The sequence below is a fragment of the Gorilla gorilla genome, chromosome 8 (genome assembly GCF_029281585.2).
Source record: "Gorilla gorilla gorilla isolate KB3781 chromosome 8, NHGRI_mGorGor1-v2.1_pri, whole genome shotgun sequence".
Classification (NCBI taxonomy): Eukaryota; Metazoa; Chordata; class Mammalia; order Primates; family Hominidae; genus Gorilla; species Gorilla gorilla.
In genome coordinates, this window is record NC_073232.2 from 103,818,988 (window position 1) to 103,842,577 (window position 23,590).

The 23,590-nt window shown below is 32.0% G+C and overlaps 1 protein-coding gene across 3 annotated transcripts in view; it reads left to right on the forward strand.

The window, feature by feature from the left end:
• The window catches only part of HECTD2 (HECT domain E3 ubiquitin protein ligase 2), a 104,423-nt gene that overhangs the window by 69,128 nt on the left and 11,705 nt on the right, over positions 1–23,590 (forward strand). For all 3 annotated transcript variants that reach the window (XM_063710319.1, XM_004049786.5, XM_063710320.1), the window contains 14 exons: positions 1,886–1,931; positions 3,749–3,858; positions 5,289–5,437; positions 5,962–6,085; positions 8,465–8,561; positions 11,658–11,765; positions 12,810–12,942; positions 13,881–13,969; positions 16,677–16,835; positions 18,568–18,642; positions 19,331–19,418; positions 19,503–19,609; positions 20,963–21,078; positions 21,651–21,794. In XM_063710319.1, coding sequence (XP_063566389.1) covers positions 1,886–1,931; positions 3,749–3,858; positions 5,289–5,437; positions 5,962–6,085; positions 8,465–8,561; positions 11,658–11,765; positions 12,810–12,942; positions 13,881–13,969; positions 16,677–16,835; positions 18,568–18,642; positions 19,331–19,418; positions 19,503–19,609; positions 20,963–21,078; positions 21,651–21,794 — 1,545 coding nt within the window. The remainder of the gene's footprint in view (positions 1–1,885; positions 1,932–3,748; positions 3,859–5,288; positions 5,438–5,961; positions 6,086–8,464; positions 8,562–11,657; positions 11,766–12,809; positions 12,943–13,880; positions 13,970–16,676; positions 16,836–18,567; positions 18,643–19,330; positions 19,419–19,502; positions 19,610–20,962; positions 21,079–21,650; positions 21,795–23,590) is intronic.

Sequence of the window (23,590 nt, forward strand, 5' to 3'; positions counted from 1 at the left end):
TTTCTGTCTACTGCCTTCACTTTTTATATAGCACATTCCTATTACTGTTTTTTTATATATCTCAAAGATGGTGACTGGATTTGCTTGGACACTACTATTTTAATGTATGTCTTTTTAGTTTCTATCTGTAACATAAATTTCAGAATCAATAGAGTGAGACTGTCTCAAAAAAAGAAAGTAAAAAATGTTTACTTTTTACAGTGTTTTTCTAGTCATCTTTTAAAAACAAAATAGTCACATGTATAGTTTCATGTGACTTTTAACTTAATGATCTTTTTCTTAGTTTATTACTCTAGTAATTTGTTTGCATTTTCCTTCTTAAACCACACTTTTAATGTCTGACTAATAACTTAGAATAGGAATGTACTGTAATTTACCTAACCATTCTCCAAGAATGGTTGTTTATGTGAATAATTCCACAGTGAACATTTTGTACAAAAATCTTCTTTTCTGAGCATTTATGTAAAAATTTTTTTAGAAATATAATTACTGCATCAGAGTATAAACATTTTAAGACAATACATTTTGTCAGATTTATTTACAAAGCAGTTATGATAATGTATACTTCTAACAGCAGAGGGCCTGAGACTTCATTGGTATCTTCTTTTAACAAAACTTGGCCTAATTTAATAAATGAAAAGTGGATCTCATTTTTATGTACTTTTCCTTAATACTAATAAGCTTAACATTTTATCATTTGTTGCTATTTTTATTTATCCTTTTATAAGTTTTCCACCTACTTTTGCCATTTTTTATTGCAGATTTGCCTGATTTTCTGTTAGAAACTCTTGCTTGTTATAAGAAAATTGACCTTTTTGTATTATATTTTCCTATATCTCACGTTTCAGAAAATCAGTTACTAGCCTCAAAAAGATGAAACTCCTGTTACATCTCAGTTAAGTGTCTGAGGACTGAAGGGTTAAGGCCAAACTGGGAGTTAGCTGCTTCCTGAATATTATAGTAAAAATATCATTAAAAAAATTCTAAGAAATCAAACCTACTCATACAATTTATTGTGCATGCCTGATAATTTATGCAGGCATAAATGACCTTGCCAAGATTATGAAGCTCTAGGTAGGATAGGAAAGGACTTGGAGGAATAGGTGATATATACAAATAGATCTTGAGCAGGCAAGAAAGAAACACTTGTCAGCATAGAGAATGACAAAAGCTTTAATATCTGGGTTTTGTTTTTCAATCCAGGACCCAGTTAGGAATCATGAATTGCATCTGGTTGTCATAGAGGTGAACCATTTTCAGTTGAAGAAGTTACTTCCAGATATCTGTGAGAATGTACCAAATAGATCTTGAGCAGGCAAGAAACACTCATTAGCCTTGAGAATAACAAAAGCTCTTGGTCAAATCTCATACTATGAGAATTCATATTAAGATGGAAAAAATTACTTACTTTTCATGATTCTTTCCGTTAGAAGCATACTGGATGTATTTAAAGTATGATTTGATTTACAGACATTTCTACATCACTTTAGGAATGAACCTAGAAACACAAGCATATTTTCTTTCTTTAATACATAAATGTTCTTAAGTAAAGATTATCCTTTATTAAAACAAAAACATAAGTATTCTAAAATTGATGATTTTTTTATTACACACCTAACTACTTCCAGAGTTAATCATATTTACCTCACAAAATGTTATAGCCTAGTTAGCTCAGTCTTTAGTTATCTTCAGAATCAGCCTAGGAGAGGCACAGAAGCACTTGTATTTTCAGCATATTATGGACCGTCTCAATAATAATGCATATTAATCCTAGTTTTTGGCTATTCTCAACTCAATCTTCATAGAAAAGTTTATTGGTCTTTTTCATTAGATGCTATGAGATTAAACATTCATCCATAATAAATTATTCTTGTTTCTTTTTCAGTCCACGAACAAAAGATGATCTTAGAGCATATTTTATACTTTTACAGGTAAGAGAACCAGAACCTAGTTGAAGTTGTCTAAGTCAGATCTCAATCCCTACATGTGTATGTGAAATGATATTAAATATTAAATATCATTTTGGGCAACATTATTGATTCTTTTTAGAATTATAGTTACCTGTAACCAGAAGATTTTTTTAAAAGTAGGATTAGTAAGATTAAAAGTAAGATTTTAAAAAGTAAGAAAAATAAGATTAAAGCCATAACAAATAAATAATCAGAAGCTAAATTACATGTGAGATTAAAATTTTGATTTAGTTCCTGCCAGAGTATTCAGGAACAAACAGAATGGAAGCACTTCTTCCTCCTCCATTCAAACCTGTTTCTTGTAACTAGTTTTAACAGGCTTCAGGATTTTCTTTTATTTTCCCATCTAGTAGGTTTTCACTTCACTATGTATTTTTCAATAACTTCAATTAGAATTCTTATGGAAAGATAAAAGGTTTTTTTTAATTTGTTATAAAGCGAAGATGATGAACTTTTTCCTCTTGATAGATACAGATTAATAGATACAAAAAGAAATTAAGATCCAGACAAATGAAAAGCAATTTTTACTTTTTATTATTTTTTGAGGAAGAAATACATTATTACCATAGCTAGCATACTATTAATACATTTGCATTATTCTTTACAATTTATAAAAGTTGTCCATGTATATTATCTCATTTAAAAGTAAGGAAAACTGTATTAAATAAGTATAGTGTATAGTATAATATTATGATATTATAATATCAATATGTCTAATGAAAGAACATATACAGGGTAGGGATAAAGTGAGGAAAGAGGAAAAAGTGGAAAAGGGGGGAAAATGACCAAGAGGTAGTTAAGAAGAGAAATGTAAGGAGGGAAAATAGAGAGGTAAGAGGAGAAAGAGCCAAAACTCAAGAATAAACATATGTAGAGATAGTAAAAGCTAGAAAGATGACACGAAGCTCAGATTTTAGGTGAGTATATTGGTCAGCCATAAGCTCTGCTCGTATTTTGTTCTTCTCAAGAGCCATTACCAGATGAAGTTATCAGCTGAGGTCAGTCCCAGATTTTGAGTTGTTCTGTCAATAAGTCAGTTTTGAAAAACACATGGTGCTCTCTTATTTTTCACAATTTCAGGAGGTTTTTTTCAATAATATTTATTTTTTCCATGATGTGCTGAAATGTACATTGTGCTAGAATTTTATATTTTGGAAACATTAACTAAAGGTTTTTCTTAGTTCACAAGTATTCCTTCAGTGTCCCTTTATCATTTAAAAGTTGTCAGAAGCTGTATGTGGTTCTCCCCTTGTTCTTTGTGATATATGAGGCTAACTCATTTTACAATGGCAAAAGTTTCACAGCCAGCTTTTACTTCGTTTTTCTAGCTTTTAATCAAGGAACACCCAGGTTTTTTGCTTTTAATTGGATGATAGTGATTGGTACCATTTATGAAGGCACTTTTTATGAAGGTGCTTTATATACATTTTCTTTTTCGATACTCAAAACAACCCTTAAGATAGAGAATATCATTCCCATTTTACAGATAAGGACACTGAGAATCAAAGTGTAAGGAACATGCCTAAGGGCATATAGCTAGTAAGTGGTAGAATTAGCCCTCAGACCCAGATCTGTCTTAACTCCAAAGCCCATGCTTTTTTCACTCTATAGCCGCAGTGTAAATGAAAGTCTCTGTTAATTAAGTAACAAATAGGTTATTGTTATTTTATAATCTCAAATTTTGTTTCCTGAATTTACCACGTACTTATTAAGCTTAGTGTCTTTCCTTTTACGTGTTAACAGAATTTTAACACAATTATCTTTAATATCTTTTTCAGAATCCTCAGTTTAATAACACATCTACGTATGTCATCTATGCTCACTTGCTACGACAGATAGCTACCTTAGTGGAAGCTGACCATCATTTCCTAGTTCACTGGTTTAAAAAGTAAATCATTCTATGATATTAAGAACTTTTATAGTCTCACAGTTTTAAGTTTGGTATTAGTAATTTTACAATAAAATATATTTAAATATTTTCAGGTCTTTAGAAATGATGCTTATATTCACAATGCTTCAAAAGCCAGTTACAAAAATCTACTTTAGTACTACATAAAGGATAATTAAAAATCTGTTTTTAATGTAAGTAACCAATTTGTTTGCACAAGCTGTTGAGAATTTCTGTCTACTGCCTTCACTTTTTATATAGCACATTCCTATTATTGGTTTTTTACGTATCTCAAAGATGGTGACTGGATTTGCTCAGACACTACTATTTTAATGTGTGTCTTTTTATTTTCTATCTGTAAATTCATAAATTTCACCATTATTTAAATGGCGCTTTCTCCTTACCTAAAAATGTCATTGTAAAATATAGGCTAGCCATCAATATCAATTTGTAAAAGCATAATACTTTTTTCACAGAACTATACCCACATGAACAATGACTTCTCCATGACTGATAAAAGTAGAAAGGCAAAATATTTCCAAAAGAAATTTTAAATGCAGTAAATTATCATTATTCATAGTAGTTATATTCTATAATGCCACCACAAACATGGAATTAATAAATACAGAACCATTGCTTCAAGGGGAAATACAGGGTTAGGTTCCTGTGAGCCTCTGATCACATTTTTGTCAGCCAATCAGTATATAACTTTGTTTTATGAGTGATTTTTTTAAAGACACACTTCATTTAATAGAAGTAATTGATTCATTATCATTGAACTCACGGCTAGCAGCACTGTAACTCATGCCTGAATGAAGCTTCTCTAACATACATATTTTCTCTGTAGGGCACATCACAACCTTCTTGTTAGGAACACTAGACAGCATTTTAGCACTACACTTGGCCATTTTGAAATTGCAAAATCACCAACAAAAAGCACCAAAATGTGAAAAACATGAAGCTAAATGGATTGCATAAAGGACACTTGCAAAGAGAGAGTATTGAGCTAAAACAAGGCAGAACATCGCTTTGACCTCAGCTGGAAATGTGCATGTCAGGAGACTAACATCTTTCACATGTCCCCAAATGACCATGAAAACACAAGTATTGATTTGGGGATTAACAATTAAATTTTACCAAGTAGGCAAATTTGGAAATATAGAATCTGTGAATAACGAAGACTGAATATTGAAAGTCTTTAAAATGTTTGTTACTAACTTTATAGTAATTTTGGTGTTTATTTCTCATTTAACTAAGACAGTATTCAAGGTAAGATTTTGTATCTTTTCAAATGTTTGGCAATTTAAGAAATAGAATTTGGGGGAATAGTCTAAAATTTTGTGGCTTAGGATGTAGTTTAATATCTAACAGATAATTTTGGAAATAGAAAATGTGAATTTTGATTGCAATTATTTTGAAATCTTTACCAGATTGTCCCAGAAGAGGTTCAAACAATTGGTAGAGAGATTGCTGCAATTTATTTCTTTACGCCTGTTTCCTGCAAAGCCTGAAGAATTTCCACCTATAACAAAGTGTTCCTGGTGGATTCCATCAGCCGCTAAAGTGTTGGCTTTACTTAGTAGGTTTTTATTATTCTATCATTTTTTACTTTTCTTTTGTTACATATTAGGGATATTTCTTAAGGATTTCAGAACACTATAGAGGCATTCTTAAATTTTAAACCATTTCTGTGAAGGAAAGAGTTGTAATTTATTTTCTACTTTGATAATAGATTTTATAATTTATAAGCATGAAAAAAGCTTTATGTCTTTTAGTGGACAGTGTTCTGTATTATGGCAATTAAGTGCATATGAGCTAGGACCCCTAAGAGAGAACACACAGAAATAGGAGTAAATGGCCATCTGCATATTCCCTTTAATACTATTATAATCCTCACCACAAGTTTTCTTTTTTAAGCAAGAAACTATTGGCTGCATTTTAACCACAATTTTTAAATTACCCCTTTCAGTTGGAGCTACATTTATTTAAAATAGGAGTTTCTAGGTCAAGGCTGTCTTGTAGACATTAAAATGATGTTTTTATTATTAGAATGAATCTTGTACATGTTGGAAAAAGTCTTTATGTTAGAATTTATCTTTACAGATACTGCAAACAATTTAGTTCACCCTCCCCTTATTCCTTATACTGATTTCTATAATTCTACATTGGATCACATTGATCTCATGGAAGAATATCATACTTGGCAAAACTTTGGAAACTCTCACAGGTATGAACAAAAGTTCCTTTGATTATCCACCTAAATGAAATACTATTCAAAAGAATGACTAGATTTTAAGTTTATATGAAGTTTACACATACGTTTACATATAAATGTATAAATATAGTTCAGATAGCCTTGAAATATCATATTTATTAAAGTATTTTCTTTTTCTGCTACATTTTGAATTTATGTACATGTTAATTTTGTTTTGGTTTGGTTAATAGCATCTTTTCAAGAAGGGAGAGGTTCTATCTTAATATGCAGTCTCTTATCTCTTACTATTCTATGCACAGGGGTCAGCAAAACTTTTTCTGTAAAGAACTAGATGGTGAATATTTTCAACACTATAGGTTACACAGATTCTATTTTGCTATTTTAGCACAAAAGTAGCCTTAGACAGGATGTAAATGAATAGATATGTCTGTGTCCCAAATGACTTTATTTACAAAAACAGGTTGTAGGCCATATTTGTCTTAGGCCCATGGTTTGCAGATGCATGATCTAATATATTGATCACACACAGACACACACATACATTCATTTCTCATTTCTTCTGTAAGAAAAAGTGGCTGTCCATTAGGTGCAATATAAAAAGAGTAGATGTTACAGAGAAAGGGCCTTACCACAGCTTATTTATTATAATAATTAATAGATTTGTAAAACAGTCACCAAATTATTTAATACACTGCACTTTATATCCACACTTCTAGTTTGGATTAAACTAGCAAGACTATTCCAAACATAATTTATCCTCAGGTCATGAGATGTTCAGGAGATTGCATTTAATTGTAGAGGAATCTGAGTAAAGAGATACGGTGTGGATATAAGTAACCTCAAAACCCCAGATTAGTTTGTAAATTGGTTAAACTTTCCAGGGACCCTCTTTATCAGAATTGGCCTGAAACATAGAATGGGCTTCTGGACACATCTCAGTTCACATCTGAACACTCAGAACTGAAAAAGAATAAGAATTTAAGTTCTGGGCACCCTAGTCCAAGATGGATATTTTCTTGCAACGTTTACTTTACAAAGATACTTTTTCCTTCCATTTTAATATAATTGTAATGTGTTGTAGATACAACCACAAAACAACGCCAAGAATTATTATGCATATTTCACTGACAACAACATCTTTTAATATAGAGCTTCCTCTAACAACTGTGCCACAACACTGGTGTACCAAGAATGAGTTACATTAGGGTTTTAATCCTAGGATCCCGTCAACCCTTGGGTAGCCAGCCTGAACCTAGAGGGGAACAGGAGCCCTATGGCAAGTGACCTCTGGCCATGAGCAGCTTCATCTGTTCATTTCAGTGTATCATTCACAAAGTATCATTTCTCTTGTGCATAACAAGGGAAAGGTTGAGAACCCCTGTCCTAAAGTACATAGTAAAACTAATATATATCTTACTGAGTTCATTGCATTTTCTTTTTATTTCCAATTTTTTTGTTAGCATTAATGATTCAAAATAATTATATACCAGTACTGAAGAACTCTCAACTTTTATTAACAATTTTGTCCCATGGTAAAAGCCATCTCACTTTCAGTTTACACTAAGGCTATATCCATTTTCCTAATAATGCCTTTTTTCTCAGTGGTCACAGTTGTACCACCTGACTATGCTCAGAGGGATTCCAGCTGTAACTGATAGATTCACTGTAGTCACTTTGAATGGCAGTCTAACTCCAGAAGTGTCATTGCTGCCATATTCATTCTTTCTAAATGCATTTATCTCTGTGTAGTTTGTGGCTTTTGTGCATAGCATAGAATGTTCTAGCCCAGGAGGGGTTATTTTCATAACCTTTGATTATAATGTGTAATTACAAATACATACCATTTCCTATTACCACACCATTAAATATAATACTAAATGTAACATACATTTCTGATTTCTTTTTATTGGTCTTAAATATATTACTTTACTTTTTACATACTGTAGTTATTGTTAGATTTTTTCATTTCTGGAACTCACACATCAGAAGTCACCATATAATGATGGATTCTTATATTAATTTTGAGCACCTGGGTTTTCTGTACTACTTAACCAACACTTCTCCCTCCTGGTTCTGGTGTTGGCCATGTTGTTCACAGGTGATGATATACAATGAAATTATTTGTATAGACAATGTAAGTGGTTAGCACACATTCAGAACCTTTGATGTAGCTTCTGCAGAGAATAAAGGCATTGCACATCTAGTAATGATACATTCTTCACATGGCTGTGAGAATTAAAAGAAATTATACACATACAATCATTTTGTATATGGTAAAACACAATCCAAAAGTAATGTTTTATATTGCTACAAGGGGTACCTTAGATTCCCTTAGTATAATTTTGTTAAAAATACACCATTTTGCTTTTTCTTTTTTCACTTGTTGAGCAGGTTTTCCTTCTGTCAGTACCCATTCGTTATTTCTGTAGCTGCAAAAAAAATCATTATTCAAAGAGACTCAGAGCAACAGATGATAAACATCGCAAGGGTAAGTCAGCTATAAAAACATATTTATGCTGACTATAATCAGTATAGTAAATAATTTAATAAATAATTTAAATGTCTTGTGAATTGTTCTAGCATAATCAGGAATGTTAAAAGCAAAATTCGTGTTATACTCACCCAAAAAGTGCTTAAAAACTATTTACAATTTGGGAGACAAGATAATTCTCATCTCTTCTGATCAACTTCTCATTATATTATAAATATAGTAGGAAGAGTAAATGCTTCTCACAGATTCAAATTACTGAGAGCTTGTTGGACCTCGTTTTGCAGATACCATACCACCAACCTTAGATAACCAGCAGAGCATTGAGAACTGCGGTGAGGCAGAGTGTCATTAGGCAAACCACTCAAACTACTGAAACATTTTCTAGGTTTTATGAAAATCAGAAACAACCAAAAAATTAGAAAATGTAACAAAAAGTGTGTCTTGGAGAACTGAGAAATATGCCCAAAGAAGGTGAAAGATGTTTTATTGGTTCTTAGGAAACCAAAATGCATGGAGACCCAAAGAGGCTGGGGATAGCAAGCAGACTGAGTTTAGGCAAATTGTAGAGCAGTATGAAGTTATCTCTCAGTCTGTCCTTACCACTTCCTATCCCTTGTGTTTCAGCTCAGCACAGTAATGTACTTTATCTAATAAATATCAGATTCAGTGAGGTTTTTCTGTTAGAGCTCTAAACTATTTGTTTAAGTGCTTATGTATTTCAAACATCTGCTTGTGTTACATGATTGCTCACAATTTTAAAAGAGGGAAGCTTGGCTGTGGTCTTCTTAATTGAAAAAGGAATATAGAGTAAAAAGAAATGATTTCCATCTTGTTCAAGAGTATAAAAAGAATCCTAAAGCATAAATTGTAATACTTCAAAATGCTATAAAAAATAAGAATGTTTATTCTTCAGTAATTCAGTTCCCAGAAGGTGAGTATTTCTTTCTATCACAGAGAAGGACAAAAGATTTGAGTAACTGGTGACATCCCAAAGTCATCTTATACTGAATATGGGAATATTAGAAGAAATTTTATTGCCTATGCCCATCAAGGGAATTCCAAAGCCACACTACCCCCCTGAAGAATGAGTTTAAACAGGTATATTCAGCACCAGAATTGTTACTTGATCTTGGGTAGATACTGGCTCAATGATTAGCTGTATAGCTACTCATTCTGACATTTTCTGTTAGTTGTACTCGTACAATGTCATGTGCCTTTTTAGTATTTTTTCACCTTGGTCTATGATTTTTTTATATTTGTAAGACAAAATCTACAGTGCTTTTGTACGTAACAGAATGAGCTAGTTTGTATTAAACTAGCAAGACTAAACATTTTTTTCTGTGTCACTCACAGGATATCAAATATCTTTTTGTGGAATTTTTCTTCTACTTTAAAGAAGGAGAATGGCAGGTGTAGACTCTGTGACAGGCTAAGTTTTCTACAGAGCATGCAAACGAATGAGTAGACACTTGACATTGAGAACTAAGTGGCATTATCAGTTTTTTATGGGTGTTTCCCAACATTTTATCTCATAAATTGCCATATCACTTGGAATTAATGACTGATGACTATTTTGACACAAGGACAATCTTACATATAGTCAGTGTAAGCAAGAGCTTATATGGTACAATCTAAATATACAAAATTGGTTTCCTAACCTAAAATAAGTTCCTCAGTCACACTGTCGAGAATTGTATCATAGTTGGGTTATTTTTTCATTTGGAGCATTTTCCAGTAAATATGAATTCCTGATGGGAGGAGTAGCTACTAATCTTGTTTGCCATTAGCATCCTAGCATAAATTTGTTTATTAGTTATTTCCAATGTGACAGCTGCCCAAGAGCTAGACTGGGAACAGAAGATAGGAAAAGGTAGGAAAAAATGGTCTGTAACATAGGACACTATGCTAGGAATGCAGACTTCCTTGATAAGTGAGGACACAGAAATAAAAGGCTGTTAATAGCATTTAGCATTGTATATGGGAGAAATGGAGAAGGCTCCAAATTAGTGTTTTATTATAGTAATCTTCAAAATCATAAGTAGCCTTAAATTGTAGATTTGTGATACTAAAATTTTATCTATTAAAGCAAATTGCTGCATGTATTTAAAATGTCTGAAATTATCTTTAATCTGCACAATAGTTTTCATTGTTACCAAAAAAAGATATAGTCTAATAAAGACTATTTAGATAAATATATAAGCATGTGGATTTTATATGACAAATGACATATTCCTTATAGATCTTTTTAAATATATTGTTTTTTACCTATTCAGTGCTTATATTTTGAAAAACGGTGACAAAAGAATTTTGAGTCACTCATATCTCTATCCCCCAAGCAAAGCCATTAACATTTTAGTAAATTTTCTTTTGATATTTGTTCTATATTATCTTTAAAAGACAACAGAGTTGAAATAGTACTGTAAACACAATTTTATTTCCTACTTTCTTCAGGTGTACCTTCCTTGTACTATTTACATAGTTTTTATGACCATCCTTTTTTTCATTAGTTGTATATGTACTTAAGATATTTCTAAAGTTTTGTTTTTATAGATAATGCTGTGATAAACATTGTACTGTATAAAATATGTTTTAAGTTAGAATTCTCAGTGGAAGGATTATTGGGATAAAGGATATGAATATTGTGATGGTCTTTGATACATGTTGACAAGTCACTTTTGTAAAGTAGACTAATTGTACCTTTAAAGAAAATTCAATATCTAAAAAATCCTAAGTCCAGGTTTATCGTCAGGAATATATACCTTGTTTTGAATGTTCCCATTTGTATTTATTAAACAGAAAACTTTGCTATTTAAGAGATGAGACATATGGAAACTGTGATGCAACATTTTTTATTATAGAAGGTGAATTATTTTTGGTCCTCCACTTTGGATCCCCTTTGGTTATCATTGTTACAAAATGAAATAATAATAAGCCATTTTCACAAATCAAAATGTGTATAATTGATTTTTATAAAATTGTTTATATAAGAAATGGCATAGATAATAATTGTTATTTTTACTAAAGTGTTTAAATGTTTTAAATGAAATTATAGTCTAAGTAAAAGCAAAACTGTTTACTTTCTTATTTAATCAGCAAAGTCTGGTGGATAAAGTATCTCGAAGACAGAGACCTGATATGAATATATTATTTCTAAATATGAAAGTAAGACGGACACATCTGGTTAGCGATTCACTTGATGAGGTATAATTTATTCCAAAATGATATTAATTAAAGCTTAAAATTCTATAATATGATTTATTATAAAAATCATAGTAAACTTTTTTATTTCTGTATGCCAATAAGTGTGCTTCCTTAAATTCTTTTGAAGATCTTGTTGCATACCAAGCTTCTGTAAAGTTTGATACCATAGTTAAAATCAGATCTGTATTCATAATTGTCTTATATTCACGTTGGTATGTTTATTAATAGTTTGTTAATTCCCTAGAAAAGGATTTGATGTAGAACACTTAAATGAGTAATTCATGTTTCTTAGTATATAACCTAGATTCCAGACCCACCTTTGTTCCTGGTTATGTGTGTAACAAGTCATTTAACTTCTCCAGGTCTCAGACTACACATCTATAAAATTAGAGGTCTGACCTACAGGGTATATTGGGTCTATACAGGTTCTAACATACTTTGATTGCATTTTCATGTATTATCATGAAAAATGCTTCAGCTAGATCTTAATATGGTTATTAGAAGATAATGGCTGATTCCGCTATGTGATTGATTGATTGATTGATTTTGTGACAAGTTTTATTTTGTCACCTGGGCTGGAATGTAGTGGTACAATCAAAGCTCACTGCCGCCTCAAACTCCTGGTCTCAGGGTCTCAAGCCATACTCCTACCTCAGCCTCCCAAATAGTTGGGATTACCAGCTCATGCTACCACACCCAGCCCTAGCTATGTGATTTTTTTAAAGTTTAGCATTGAAGGGGAGTTTTTTTAAAAAAAGAAATGAATTATATTGTGCTAAATTAAAAATTTGAAGGCAGTAGATACCAGGAGGTAGTACTTTGGGTGAAGTACCTGACCTCTCTAATTCTGTTTCCTGATCTATAATACATAGTAAACACCTAGCTCACACAGTGTCTGGCAGATTTATTGGATAAATGGAGGGATGGAGTTTTGTAGCATTGCAAATAAGTTAAAGACTGCCTAACACATTTCCCAGAATTAAAAATGTTAATTCTCTTTTCACTGCTCTTTGTTCTCCTCTACTGTATAATATCTTCAAATAGCTAACCCGGAAAAGAGCCGATTTGAAAAAGAAGTTAAAAGTTACATTTGTAGGGGAAGCTGGTTTGGATATGGGTGGTTTGACTAAAGAATGGTTCCTTCTTCTAATTCGCCAAATTTTTCATCCAGATTATGGTAAGTATGTAATCTAATTTTTATAAACTGTGTTTCTTCATAATTGTTAGAGTCAAGTAGTCACCCTTATTTTTAACCTATTCTATGATTTTACAGACTTTTTGTCCATCATAAATGTTGAATAATTGTTTAAGGACTGTTATTTACATTTTAAAAACTTGTTTGACCGAATTGTTGATCAGTTGATTCTCTTACTGGGAATCCTACACAAAATGTATCAAGATTAAAAGTAAACATTTATGAGGAAACATCCATATCTTTTCTGAATAAGTCAAATGCATGAAAATTTAATTTGTCATTGAAATAAAAAACATTTGAAATTAAAACACAAAACTATAGTTTGCTCTATAGTAACATTTAAAGCCTCTTTCATTAATGGGTCATTTTAATAAATAAGAATTCATGAATTAATTTTTTAAGAAAAAATAAGCCTTTGAAATTTTTTATTTTACAGAAACTACCCGTATAATCCTTACTATCTGTTAAACTTTTCAAAGGAGAATTTTCAGTGTTTTCCTTATTCTTTAGTTTTCTTTTCTATATGTGTATGTGATGGGAAATAGGGATGACAGTGATAAATTGAAGTCTCCAGATATCCTCAAAATTAATTTTGATCATAATTTATAATCTATGAAACTATACTTTTTATAAAGTTATCTGATTCATTTAGTTTCTATCTTTTTACCCTGTTTCTACCCTTGGTTCAGGAAAATAAAATGTTCTCTGTATATATTTAATATATATATTTATATTTGCTGAGATTTGCAAATATATAGTCCCATAAATAATCCAAAATTTTTAACTTGAAAGACGGTTTGTAACAGAATTATTGTTGAATTGATTAGCTTCTAATAGATGAGATGTCATGTACATGTTTACCACTTTGATTTTTTTAAGTCAATCATGTTAATAATAACATTATTTGTGTGTTTTTTTAGGCATGTTTACATATCACAAGGATTCACACTGCCATTGGTTTAGCAGCTTTAAATGTGATAACTATTCTGAATTCCGATTGGTTGGAATTGTATCCTTTAAACTTTCCACTAGGAGGTGCTAATAGATTAGAGATTTTTAAAGATTTTATCTGTATTTTAGAAAACTGTTTTCTTTAGCCATTTTATCCAAATTAAATGTTATTGTCAAATGTACTATTAGATTTTCAGTAATCTTCATTATGTGTAATATATGTCAGTAGACTTAATTAATTGAAAGAAATGAGAGTTTGATTTTTTTCTGAAAACCTTATCTCAAAATAAAAATAGTTCTTTCCTGTTTCACATATAATTGAAGTTATCACTAATTTAAGGCATTTTTTTAAAAAAATCAAAGTATTTCCCATTTATAATGAAGTATTTTTTTTCTGTTCTTTCACTTTGTGCTCATTTCCCTCAGTTTACTCAATTGAAATGGGGGAATTAAATCTAGCTCTTTAATATGCCTCCAAATCCTGAAACATAAAGGAAGCATCCATAAAAATTGAATGGAATGGGAATATTTAAAGCATATAGTATTATTTTGTAGTATTTTTAAAAATTTTATAAGTCCATCTGCAATCCTATGATTCCTATCAGGTATATTGTAGAGGGCATTTCTGCATTGGGTAGGAGATTGGACAAGATGCCTTCTACATTAGCTTTTTAGATTCCAAGAAATGTAATTGTTTGTGGAAGAAAGGAGGGAAGAGTAAATAAATAAGCACTGGAGATAAGAAAGTATAAAAGGGGTGGGGGGGAATTCTTAATGTGTTCTCAGAGTCAAGTGACCATATGGCAGTAAGTACTAAGGAGTTCTGAGAAGGAAAATATACAATGTATTTCTCCCAGAGAGGATAGAGATTTAAAAAATGGAACAATTACATTTGATTAACATATGGCTGGTGAGAGTGGTGGGACATTATAAGCTGAGAGAATGGTGAGAATAAAAAAGGCTTAATTGTGCTGGGCTTGGTAGAGAGCAGCAGCAAGCGCACTGAAAGTTATGGAAAATACCATCAGAAAATGAATGAAGAGCCATCATTGAATGTCTGTCTTTGTTACATCTGTTGGAATAAATTATGAGACATATATATGGAAACTGAGAGACCAGATTAATAAAAGAAAGGGTAGTAGGGAACAAACTACACATTAAGATAGTAAACTCAACTTGAAATTTTGTATATATTGTTGTGTCTAAAGGTCCAAAGTGCTAAATTCCACAAAATGAATAACGCTTAACAATTCTGAGACTCCTGTTTATATTCTAGTATCTGCAGTAATCATTTGTTGAATGTTTCATCTTCATTGAAGGGCCTAATCATTGATGCTTGTCACTATACTATGAGCTATTTATACGTTCATACATATATGTTTGTCATGCTTTATATTCATATATCACAATTTAGATTTGGATGGTATTTTGACTCTAATATTTACACTAAAGTATTATAGCTTAGTTACATTTTTAAGTGATACTATACATAAAATCATGAAATTGCTCATTGTTTTTTTGCAATAGATATTAGTTTCTATTTAGTCATTACCCAAAAGAGCATATTAAGCATGTTTAGATATTCTATATTTCAAGTTAAACAATTAAATCTAAAAATTATAATTGCTACTCTCATTATTATGTGTGTTTATCACACACACAGATATAAAACCTATAGAAAGCTAAATTGATGCTGTAAAAAGCATAATACTATATAGGAGAAATGTGAGATGAGAGTGGATTGTGGTCAGGTAAGCGGTTGGGAACTGAAATTTGAGAAAGAACAGGTATGAACATTGAGAAAATATAGTTGGTTTCATATATATCTCCAGTTTTAAAATTTCAGGACCAAAGATGTGTTGTTCTAGTAGTTCTGACAGTATTGTGTTTCTAATACAATTATTTTGAAGTATAAGGCCTTATTATCAGCCTTCATTACACCTTAGCAAATTGAAATTTTGGTGGTCTTCCAATTTTTAAAAGTTATTTTCAGTAATTTACCCAGCTCATATGTTTAGATTTCCTTATGATCCTATAAAATGAATTACTTCCTTAATAACTTTATATAATAATTGACTGTTGAAATACTATGAAATTTGATCTAAAACCTCTCTTTCCGTAAATGGATAAGTTACATTCCACCATATGACTAATAAATAATCCTGAGCAAAATTTGTAACATCTGTAGCTTTTTAACTTTGACACTGAAACTCCAAGTAACATAAGTCTTTCAAGTTTTACTGTTGGAAATTACCTATCCTATTAGCTTATCAATAGCATGTTTATATCCATATGTTTATTCAGTTTAGCTCTGTTCTTCACACATAGTCTGTTTTTAATTTTAAAATAAATAAAATGGCTATCTCCAAAATCAGTATTCTACAGTGAGATCTACTGAATAAACCATTGCTGCTGCTTATAAAATTGCCAGCATCTTTGTTTAAATTTAGAAAATGTTTTCTGTAAAATAATTACAGGCAAGTCTTAAGTTGCTGCCTGTTGTGATCTTAGATAAACTTTTCTAGGGAAATCATTGAATACTATCAACTAAACCACTCCTTTTTACATGACTTTTTGTAATCAAGGAATTATATTATGTAAAATAAAGGGGAAATAAATGAAAGAGGGGAAAGGAAATATGTGATACTAATTAGAAAGTCAGTGTTAAATCTGAAAGAAGTATGCAAAAAATAGACTGATGCATAATTCAGAACTCATTTGTTGTCATGGATTTTATGTTAATGCTTAACATTTAGTATGCATAGCTTATGGGACTAGCTGTTTATAACAGCATCACCTTGGATATTCGTTTCCCTCCCTGCTGTTACAAGAAATTATTGAGCCCTCCCATCATTCCTAGTGATCAAAATATACCAGTAGGCATCTGCAATGTTACCGTTGACGACTTATGTCAAATTATGCCTGTAAGTATAAAGTTATTAATATCTTGTCCTTTAATGCGAAATCATCTTTTTTCTACCTGCACAGTCTCTCTCCTCCTAATGCTATTCTTACTTTTAAATATGGTTTCCTTCTACCTTTATAACTCATCTCCTTTTTTCATCTAGCTTTTTCTTTCCTTAGAGACACATGTCACCCACTTTGCAGTGCTCCTAAGCTTTTACAACATAGTCAGAGAGGCAGTAATTCGAATCCAGGCTCTGCCACTTACTAGCTCTGTGAATTTGGATAAGTTATTTAACCCTTCAATTTAGTTTCTTTATGTGAACAATGGGATAGTTTTTATTAATAATTTTTAAATGATGACAATTATATCAAATCTGTGCCAGCCTAGATTTGTATGAAAATTTGTGGTTTTAAAGGAATAGAACATTTATTATATAAAATATAGAAAATCATTCTAATCATGCTATTATTTACCTTTTTCTAATAATTTAAAATAAAACTTTAATTTTTTCATAAAAATTAAATTGAAAATTTTGAAATATTGGATCAATTTCTCTATTTTTAAATCTTTATTTATGGATAATTTCAATTATAATATAATGTAAGAAAATCTTTCTTTTTTTTTGAGACAGAATCTCACTCTGTCACCCAGGCTGGAGTGCAGTGGCTCCACCTTGGCTCACTGCAACCTCCGCCTCCTGGGTTCAAGTGATTCTCATGCCTCAGCCTCCTGAGTATCTGGGATTTTAGGCACGTGCCACCATGCCTGGCAAAATTTTTTTTTTTTTTTAGCAGAGACGGGGTTTTGCCATGTTGGCCAGGCTGGTCTCGAACTCATGGCCTCAAGTGATCCGCCTGCCTCAGCCTCCCAAAGTGCTGGGATTACAGGCATGAGCCACTGTGCCCAGCCAGAAAATGTTTCTTTTTTTTTTTTTTTCTGCCCAAGACAGAGTCTTGCTCTGTTGTCCAGGCTGGAGCGCAGTGGAACAATCTCAGCTGACTGCAACCTCCACCTCCCAGGTCCGAGCAATTCTCCTGCCTCAGGCTCCCGAATAGCTGGGATTACAGGTGTGAGCCACCACACCTGGCTTTTTTTTTTTTTTTTTTTTTTTTTTTTTTTTTTTTTTGTATTTTTAGTAGAGACAGGGTTTCACCATGTTGGCCAGGCTGGTCTTGAACTCCTGACCTTGTGATCTGCCCACCTCGGCCTCCCAAAGTGCTGGGATTACAGGCATGAGCCACCGTGCCCGGCTAACCAGAAAATGTTTCTTTCAGTATACTTAACTTTTTCTTGGGAGGGGAGGGCACTGTGCATGTATGAACTGTATATTCATGAACGCACATGAATGAACTGTGTGTTTTATGTTTAAAATATGAATCCAAAAACATTAGCAGATTTTCATAGGAATATAAATTGAAAGTGAGAAATACTACAAATTCATAAACAGTAATGTGGCAGATAGCAGTGAATTATGACAGACACATTAGAGGTATGCTTAGCTTGCTGCTTAAGAGTAGACCCCAGAGTTATGCCCCTGTAGTTTGAACTGGATAGTTTCCCCATCTATGACCTATAATGATTTTTTTCTTAGCCTCTGGATGGTAGAAATCATTAACCATTTTGTGCCCTGGAAAATACATGTCAAATATGATCTTTATATACATATGCATGAGCTATAGAAAAGCCACTTCATTATCCTAGCTAATGCTATTCTATTGAAAAAATCATTAACAGATTTCTTTTTATAGGAGTTGGCCCATGGATTAAGTGAACTCTTATCACATGAAGGCAATGTTGAAGAAGATTTCTATTCAACATTTCAGGTACTATTAAGGGCAAGTAGTTATCTGTTAATCATATATTTCATATATGAACAGTGCAATTTGTTATTAAATACCCACTGTTAGAAAAGATGAACAAGGATTAACGAATACATACAATCCTCTGTTCTAAAGGACCTTAACCTGATAAAGTAGACATGTGTAGATGAGCAGTCAATGAAAGTGCTTAATGAAATTCACTAAGGGTTCAGAGTACTCTCTAGGCAATTACATATCCCCTTGAGTTGGTTACTTTCTCAGAGCTTTTTAGTTTCTAAAAATAAGCCTCTCCTGTAACTTCAACATTAGAAGTTAGGAGTAAAAACTAATGAGTCAGACCAAAACTCTCTCATTTCCACTCCTTTTACAGTATTTGGGAAATGGACATTACAGTGATCTGCAGAGCTCCAGGGACCCGCTGTGTATTATCTAGATGTCCACACAGTTTTGTGGACTTCATTAAAGTATTTAACTGTATTAGGCAGGGTTAAGTTAAGGCACTATTTTTTAACCCCATAATTCTTTTATGATCCCCCGTTCTTAATACAAATATTGCAAGAGCTTAGCCTTTTATAGTTTATGTGTTTAGAAGGAAGGGGAAAAAAACTGTTTTTTAAATTTTACAAACCTGTTCACCAAAGTATGTTATTATATCAACCATATTAATATGTGTAATGGCATCTCCCATCAGGTTTTTCAAGAAGAATTTGGAATAATCAAGTCCTATAATTTAAAGCCCGGTGGTGATAAAATTTCAGTTACCAATCAAAATAGAAAAGGTAAGTTAATACCCTTTTTAATTAAAATGTATTAGTATTTGCCATTTACTTTTACTATTTAAGAGATGTAAAATTGCTTTTCAGAATATGTACAGCTTTATACTGACTTCCTTCTGAACAAATCCATCTATAAGCAGTTTGCTGCATTTTATTATGGATTTCATAGTGTGTGTGCTTCAAATGCCCTAATGGTGAGTTTATAACTTTAAATCAAGCTTTCAGTTAGCTTTTGTAGTACTATCATGTTAACAAATAATTAATAAATATTTTAGTAGATAAGCTTTTAAAATAGAAAATATTTTCTACTTTTTAAAAGTAGAAGTAAAAACAAAAATAGTTCTCTCATTTCAGTCTTAATTCTTTAGAGGGGAAAAACACCCCAGTCAGTTCATTTTCTCTCCCCTTCTACTAAGTCTTTTAGAGCTTTACAAACTTTCTCCAAGTAGAGTGGATGAATGGATCCATGGACTCAGGATCTTAATACTGAAGGACAAGGCACACAACGCAGTTAACATGTAGCTCCAGGGTAAAAGTTACAACTTCTTAATGATTAAGGAACATATGTATAGCTGCTTCCTGCTACCTCAGGGCTCCCTCAGCAACTCTGCATTGCCTTTTACCCTTAGCAAGTAGTTTATCTCTAGAGTTATGGTGGACTCAGTTTGGTCTGACTTGCCTTAGCCATGTGAATATGGATCAGCTACTATTTAGAATACCATGTCAGAAGTATCATAGGATACCTTTCAGTCACCCCAGCTACCCAGCACACACTTCATCATGCCATTTGTATCTCCCTTAGTTTCATTATGAGGGATTGGAGTAAGGTCTTCCATTTGAATTATTTTTCATGGGAGAGAGAAATGGACTATAGAAGTTGCTTTGGGGCAAAACCAAGTGGCTTACATTTTATTGCCAGCTTGTTTTAGAGAAACCTTTGTAATATGTTTGTTGTCGAAAATACCTTTGAAAGAGAAACACTTTATTGAACTCTAGTTAAGTTTTGTTTATGACACTCTGGTAATTGTGGGAGTGGACAGAGGGAAAATAAGAATTAAATAGCATAGCATGGTCTCTGTGTTTTAGAGCTTTAATCTCTGTAGGCGGTAGACTAACCCACCTGAAAGCTGAAAAAAACAAGAGACACAAGACAGACTATAACCAAGTACCCAAACTCTACAGTGCACACAGGAGGTGTTATGGGATATTGGAAGGAGATATTAGGATACGGGATATTAGGTGGATCAGTAGATGTTGGAGCTTCATGCTGGGTTTTGGAGAAGAGTAATTTGGATTTGTGCAAAGTCATTTGCTTGTTTTTCTGGAAAACGGCTAATTACTATTTTACAAGATCTATAAACTTCGGAAGCAAAAATATCTTGCCTTGGTAGGAAAAATATACCCAAAGTAGATTTTTCTTCAACAAAAATGGTTTGATTTACTATGAGAAATCATGACTTTTGTGATTTGATCCAGTGAAAATAGTTCCAGTTTCACTTAAAACCATCACTCTTTAATTATTGTTTTTGATAAATAATTATTGGCAGCTGCTTCGTCCAGAAGAGGTTGAAATTTTGGTCTGTGGAAGTCCTGACCTGGATATGCATGCTCTGCAGAGAAGTACTCAGTATGATGGCTATGCAAAAACGGACTTAACTATAAAGTGAGCTCTTTATACTTCTGATAGTGGGGGATGTGGAGAGGGAACAGCAGACAGTGTGGTTCATTTATTTGCATAACTTACAATCTTTGAATCAATTAAGTTAGTCAAAATATTAGAGAGTCCCACAGTCTTATTTTATCTCTGGAAAGTCTATGAGAATTTTAATATGAAATCACTCCCTTTGGGAGAAAATTCTATAAACAAGTTTCTACAAAAGTGTAGAGATTTTACTTTTAAAAAAATGACTTTGCTTCTAGAATTCCATGGATGCTATCCTTGTAAATAACAGTTTAATAGCACTATATTGAAAAATAAGACTTGAAAGTTATGCAGGAGAAAAATGGTTCCTGTACTATCCACTGCTGAACTTAATACTTTTATAAAAATATTATTTTATAATGTTAGTCAAAAGTCTAATACGTATATAGAAGCTCTCCATTCCTTAATTTTACAGAAATTCAGGATATTATGTATGCTTAAGGAAAGTCCTTTCCTTAGAGCTTCCTTTATATTACTTTATTATAGGATTTTTGTCAAGACATTTGATGTTAATTTCCTTTGGTATTCTCTAGATACTTTTGGGATGTTGTGCTTGGATTTCCTCTTGATCTTCAAAAGAAGTTGCTACATTTTACTACAGGGAGTGACAGAGTACCTGTAGGAGGGATGGCTGATTTGAACTTTAAAATCTCAAAGAATGAAACTTCTACTAACTGGTAAATTTCTGGATCTAATTTTATTTTAAATCTAAAGGTTACTGCTAATACTGCTAATAATAATACATTTGGAATCAGGATATTTACTCCGTTTGAAGTTATTTTCATAGAAAAATCTTCAGAGTAAACATGGCCTTGAAATGTAAGAGATTTTGATTAAAAGTTCTCTTACTAGTTTTTGAGACATACTAACTAATAATTCATTTCTAACAACTTTTTACTTTGCTAGGTCATATAAGTGCTTTGTAGACTCTTTTAGAACCTAGTTACTTTGTAGTAGTATATTGTCTAATGTTCATTTTTATTTAAATGTGAAATGTGTTTTTTATTTTTAGGAAAATCATTAAGTTGGGATATCTGGTTTGTTTGTGGAGTTTTCTTTCTTTTCTAGGGGGTTGGGGGATACTATAATTATTATCAGAAGTACCTCTAATACTAATCCTCTTTTTTTTTTTAATCTCATGCTTTTTGTATATGAAGTGATGGTGATGATGGATTTAAATTATTTTCTAGCAGTGTTAATGCATTAATGCTTATCAACTTACTCCTTTTCCCAAATAACTTATAATTTCTAAAGCTAACTTGAATAGACATAACTTTGATTATAATCATTTTTGTCTCCTGCCCCATACATTGAACATTCCCTAAGTGCTCTTAGTTCTTCCTTTCATTTTAAAGCTGGAATCTGTTCTTTGCTTTTCCACTGCCTCTACCTTGGTAAAGTTACTTTTTATCTTCATTACTAGCTTATTTTATCCTATTAAACTCATGTGCTTTAACACTATTTAGATCATATTTCCATGGGAAATAACTTTATTGCCAGTTTAAGTTCTAGAATCCAGAGACTGTAAAATAAAGCTGTAGTCTTCTACCCCAGGCTATCTACCAGTTTTCATTTCTTTCCATGCTTTAGTCAACAGGCTGTTTGCTGGTTCCTTAGATATATTTTATGCCTTTCTTTCTCCATGCTTTCAAGTTGTTCCCTTTACATGTGACGTGCCAGCTACGACTATTAAAGACACAGTTTAATGTTGAATTCCTCTGTAAAGCCAAAAGTCATTATGTATTGAGTTTCTCAAATATCTTGTAGAAGTTATGTGCTAGTTAACCATGTTGCACTTTATATCTGAGTCATTTAGTTCTTCAAGAAAGAGGTTATGCCTTATACATATTTGTATGCTCCAAGTAATCACACATGGTAAGTGCCCAATAGCTATTTCTTGAATAGTATTTATGTCATCATCAAGATTATATTTAAAACACAAAATAAATATTTACATATATAATTAAATTTCTAAACAAAATTTACAATTAAAGTCCTAAAATGAAAAAATTCAAGAGGATTTTTTTAGATTATAGATTTTTTGCTTAACAGAAGTTAATTTTTCAGAATATTTTATTTTATATTAAAAACATTTCCAATTTCAAAAGAGTAATCTGAGCAATCTGTTTTAATACAAAGGTGACATTACTTCTAAACTTTCCCAATAATTATTATTATTTCAAGAATATGTGAGCTAACATGGCTTCAACATGAATCTAGAACCTCTAGGATTCCCAGTGGAATCTCACATATATTAAATAAAGCTGACTATCAAAGACATACAACATTTCAATTTGACATAATAATGGTATGCCTCAAAAGACAAGGACAACACTCCAGCTGAAAGAGGAGTTTCCATTCATCTTATAAGGTCCACCATTGAAGATTCACTAGATTTTTGTTAAATAAGAATGGTAATTCCATTAAAAGGTGGGCAAAGGACATGAACAGACACTTTTCAAAAGAAGGCAAC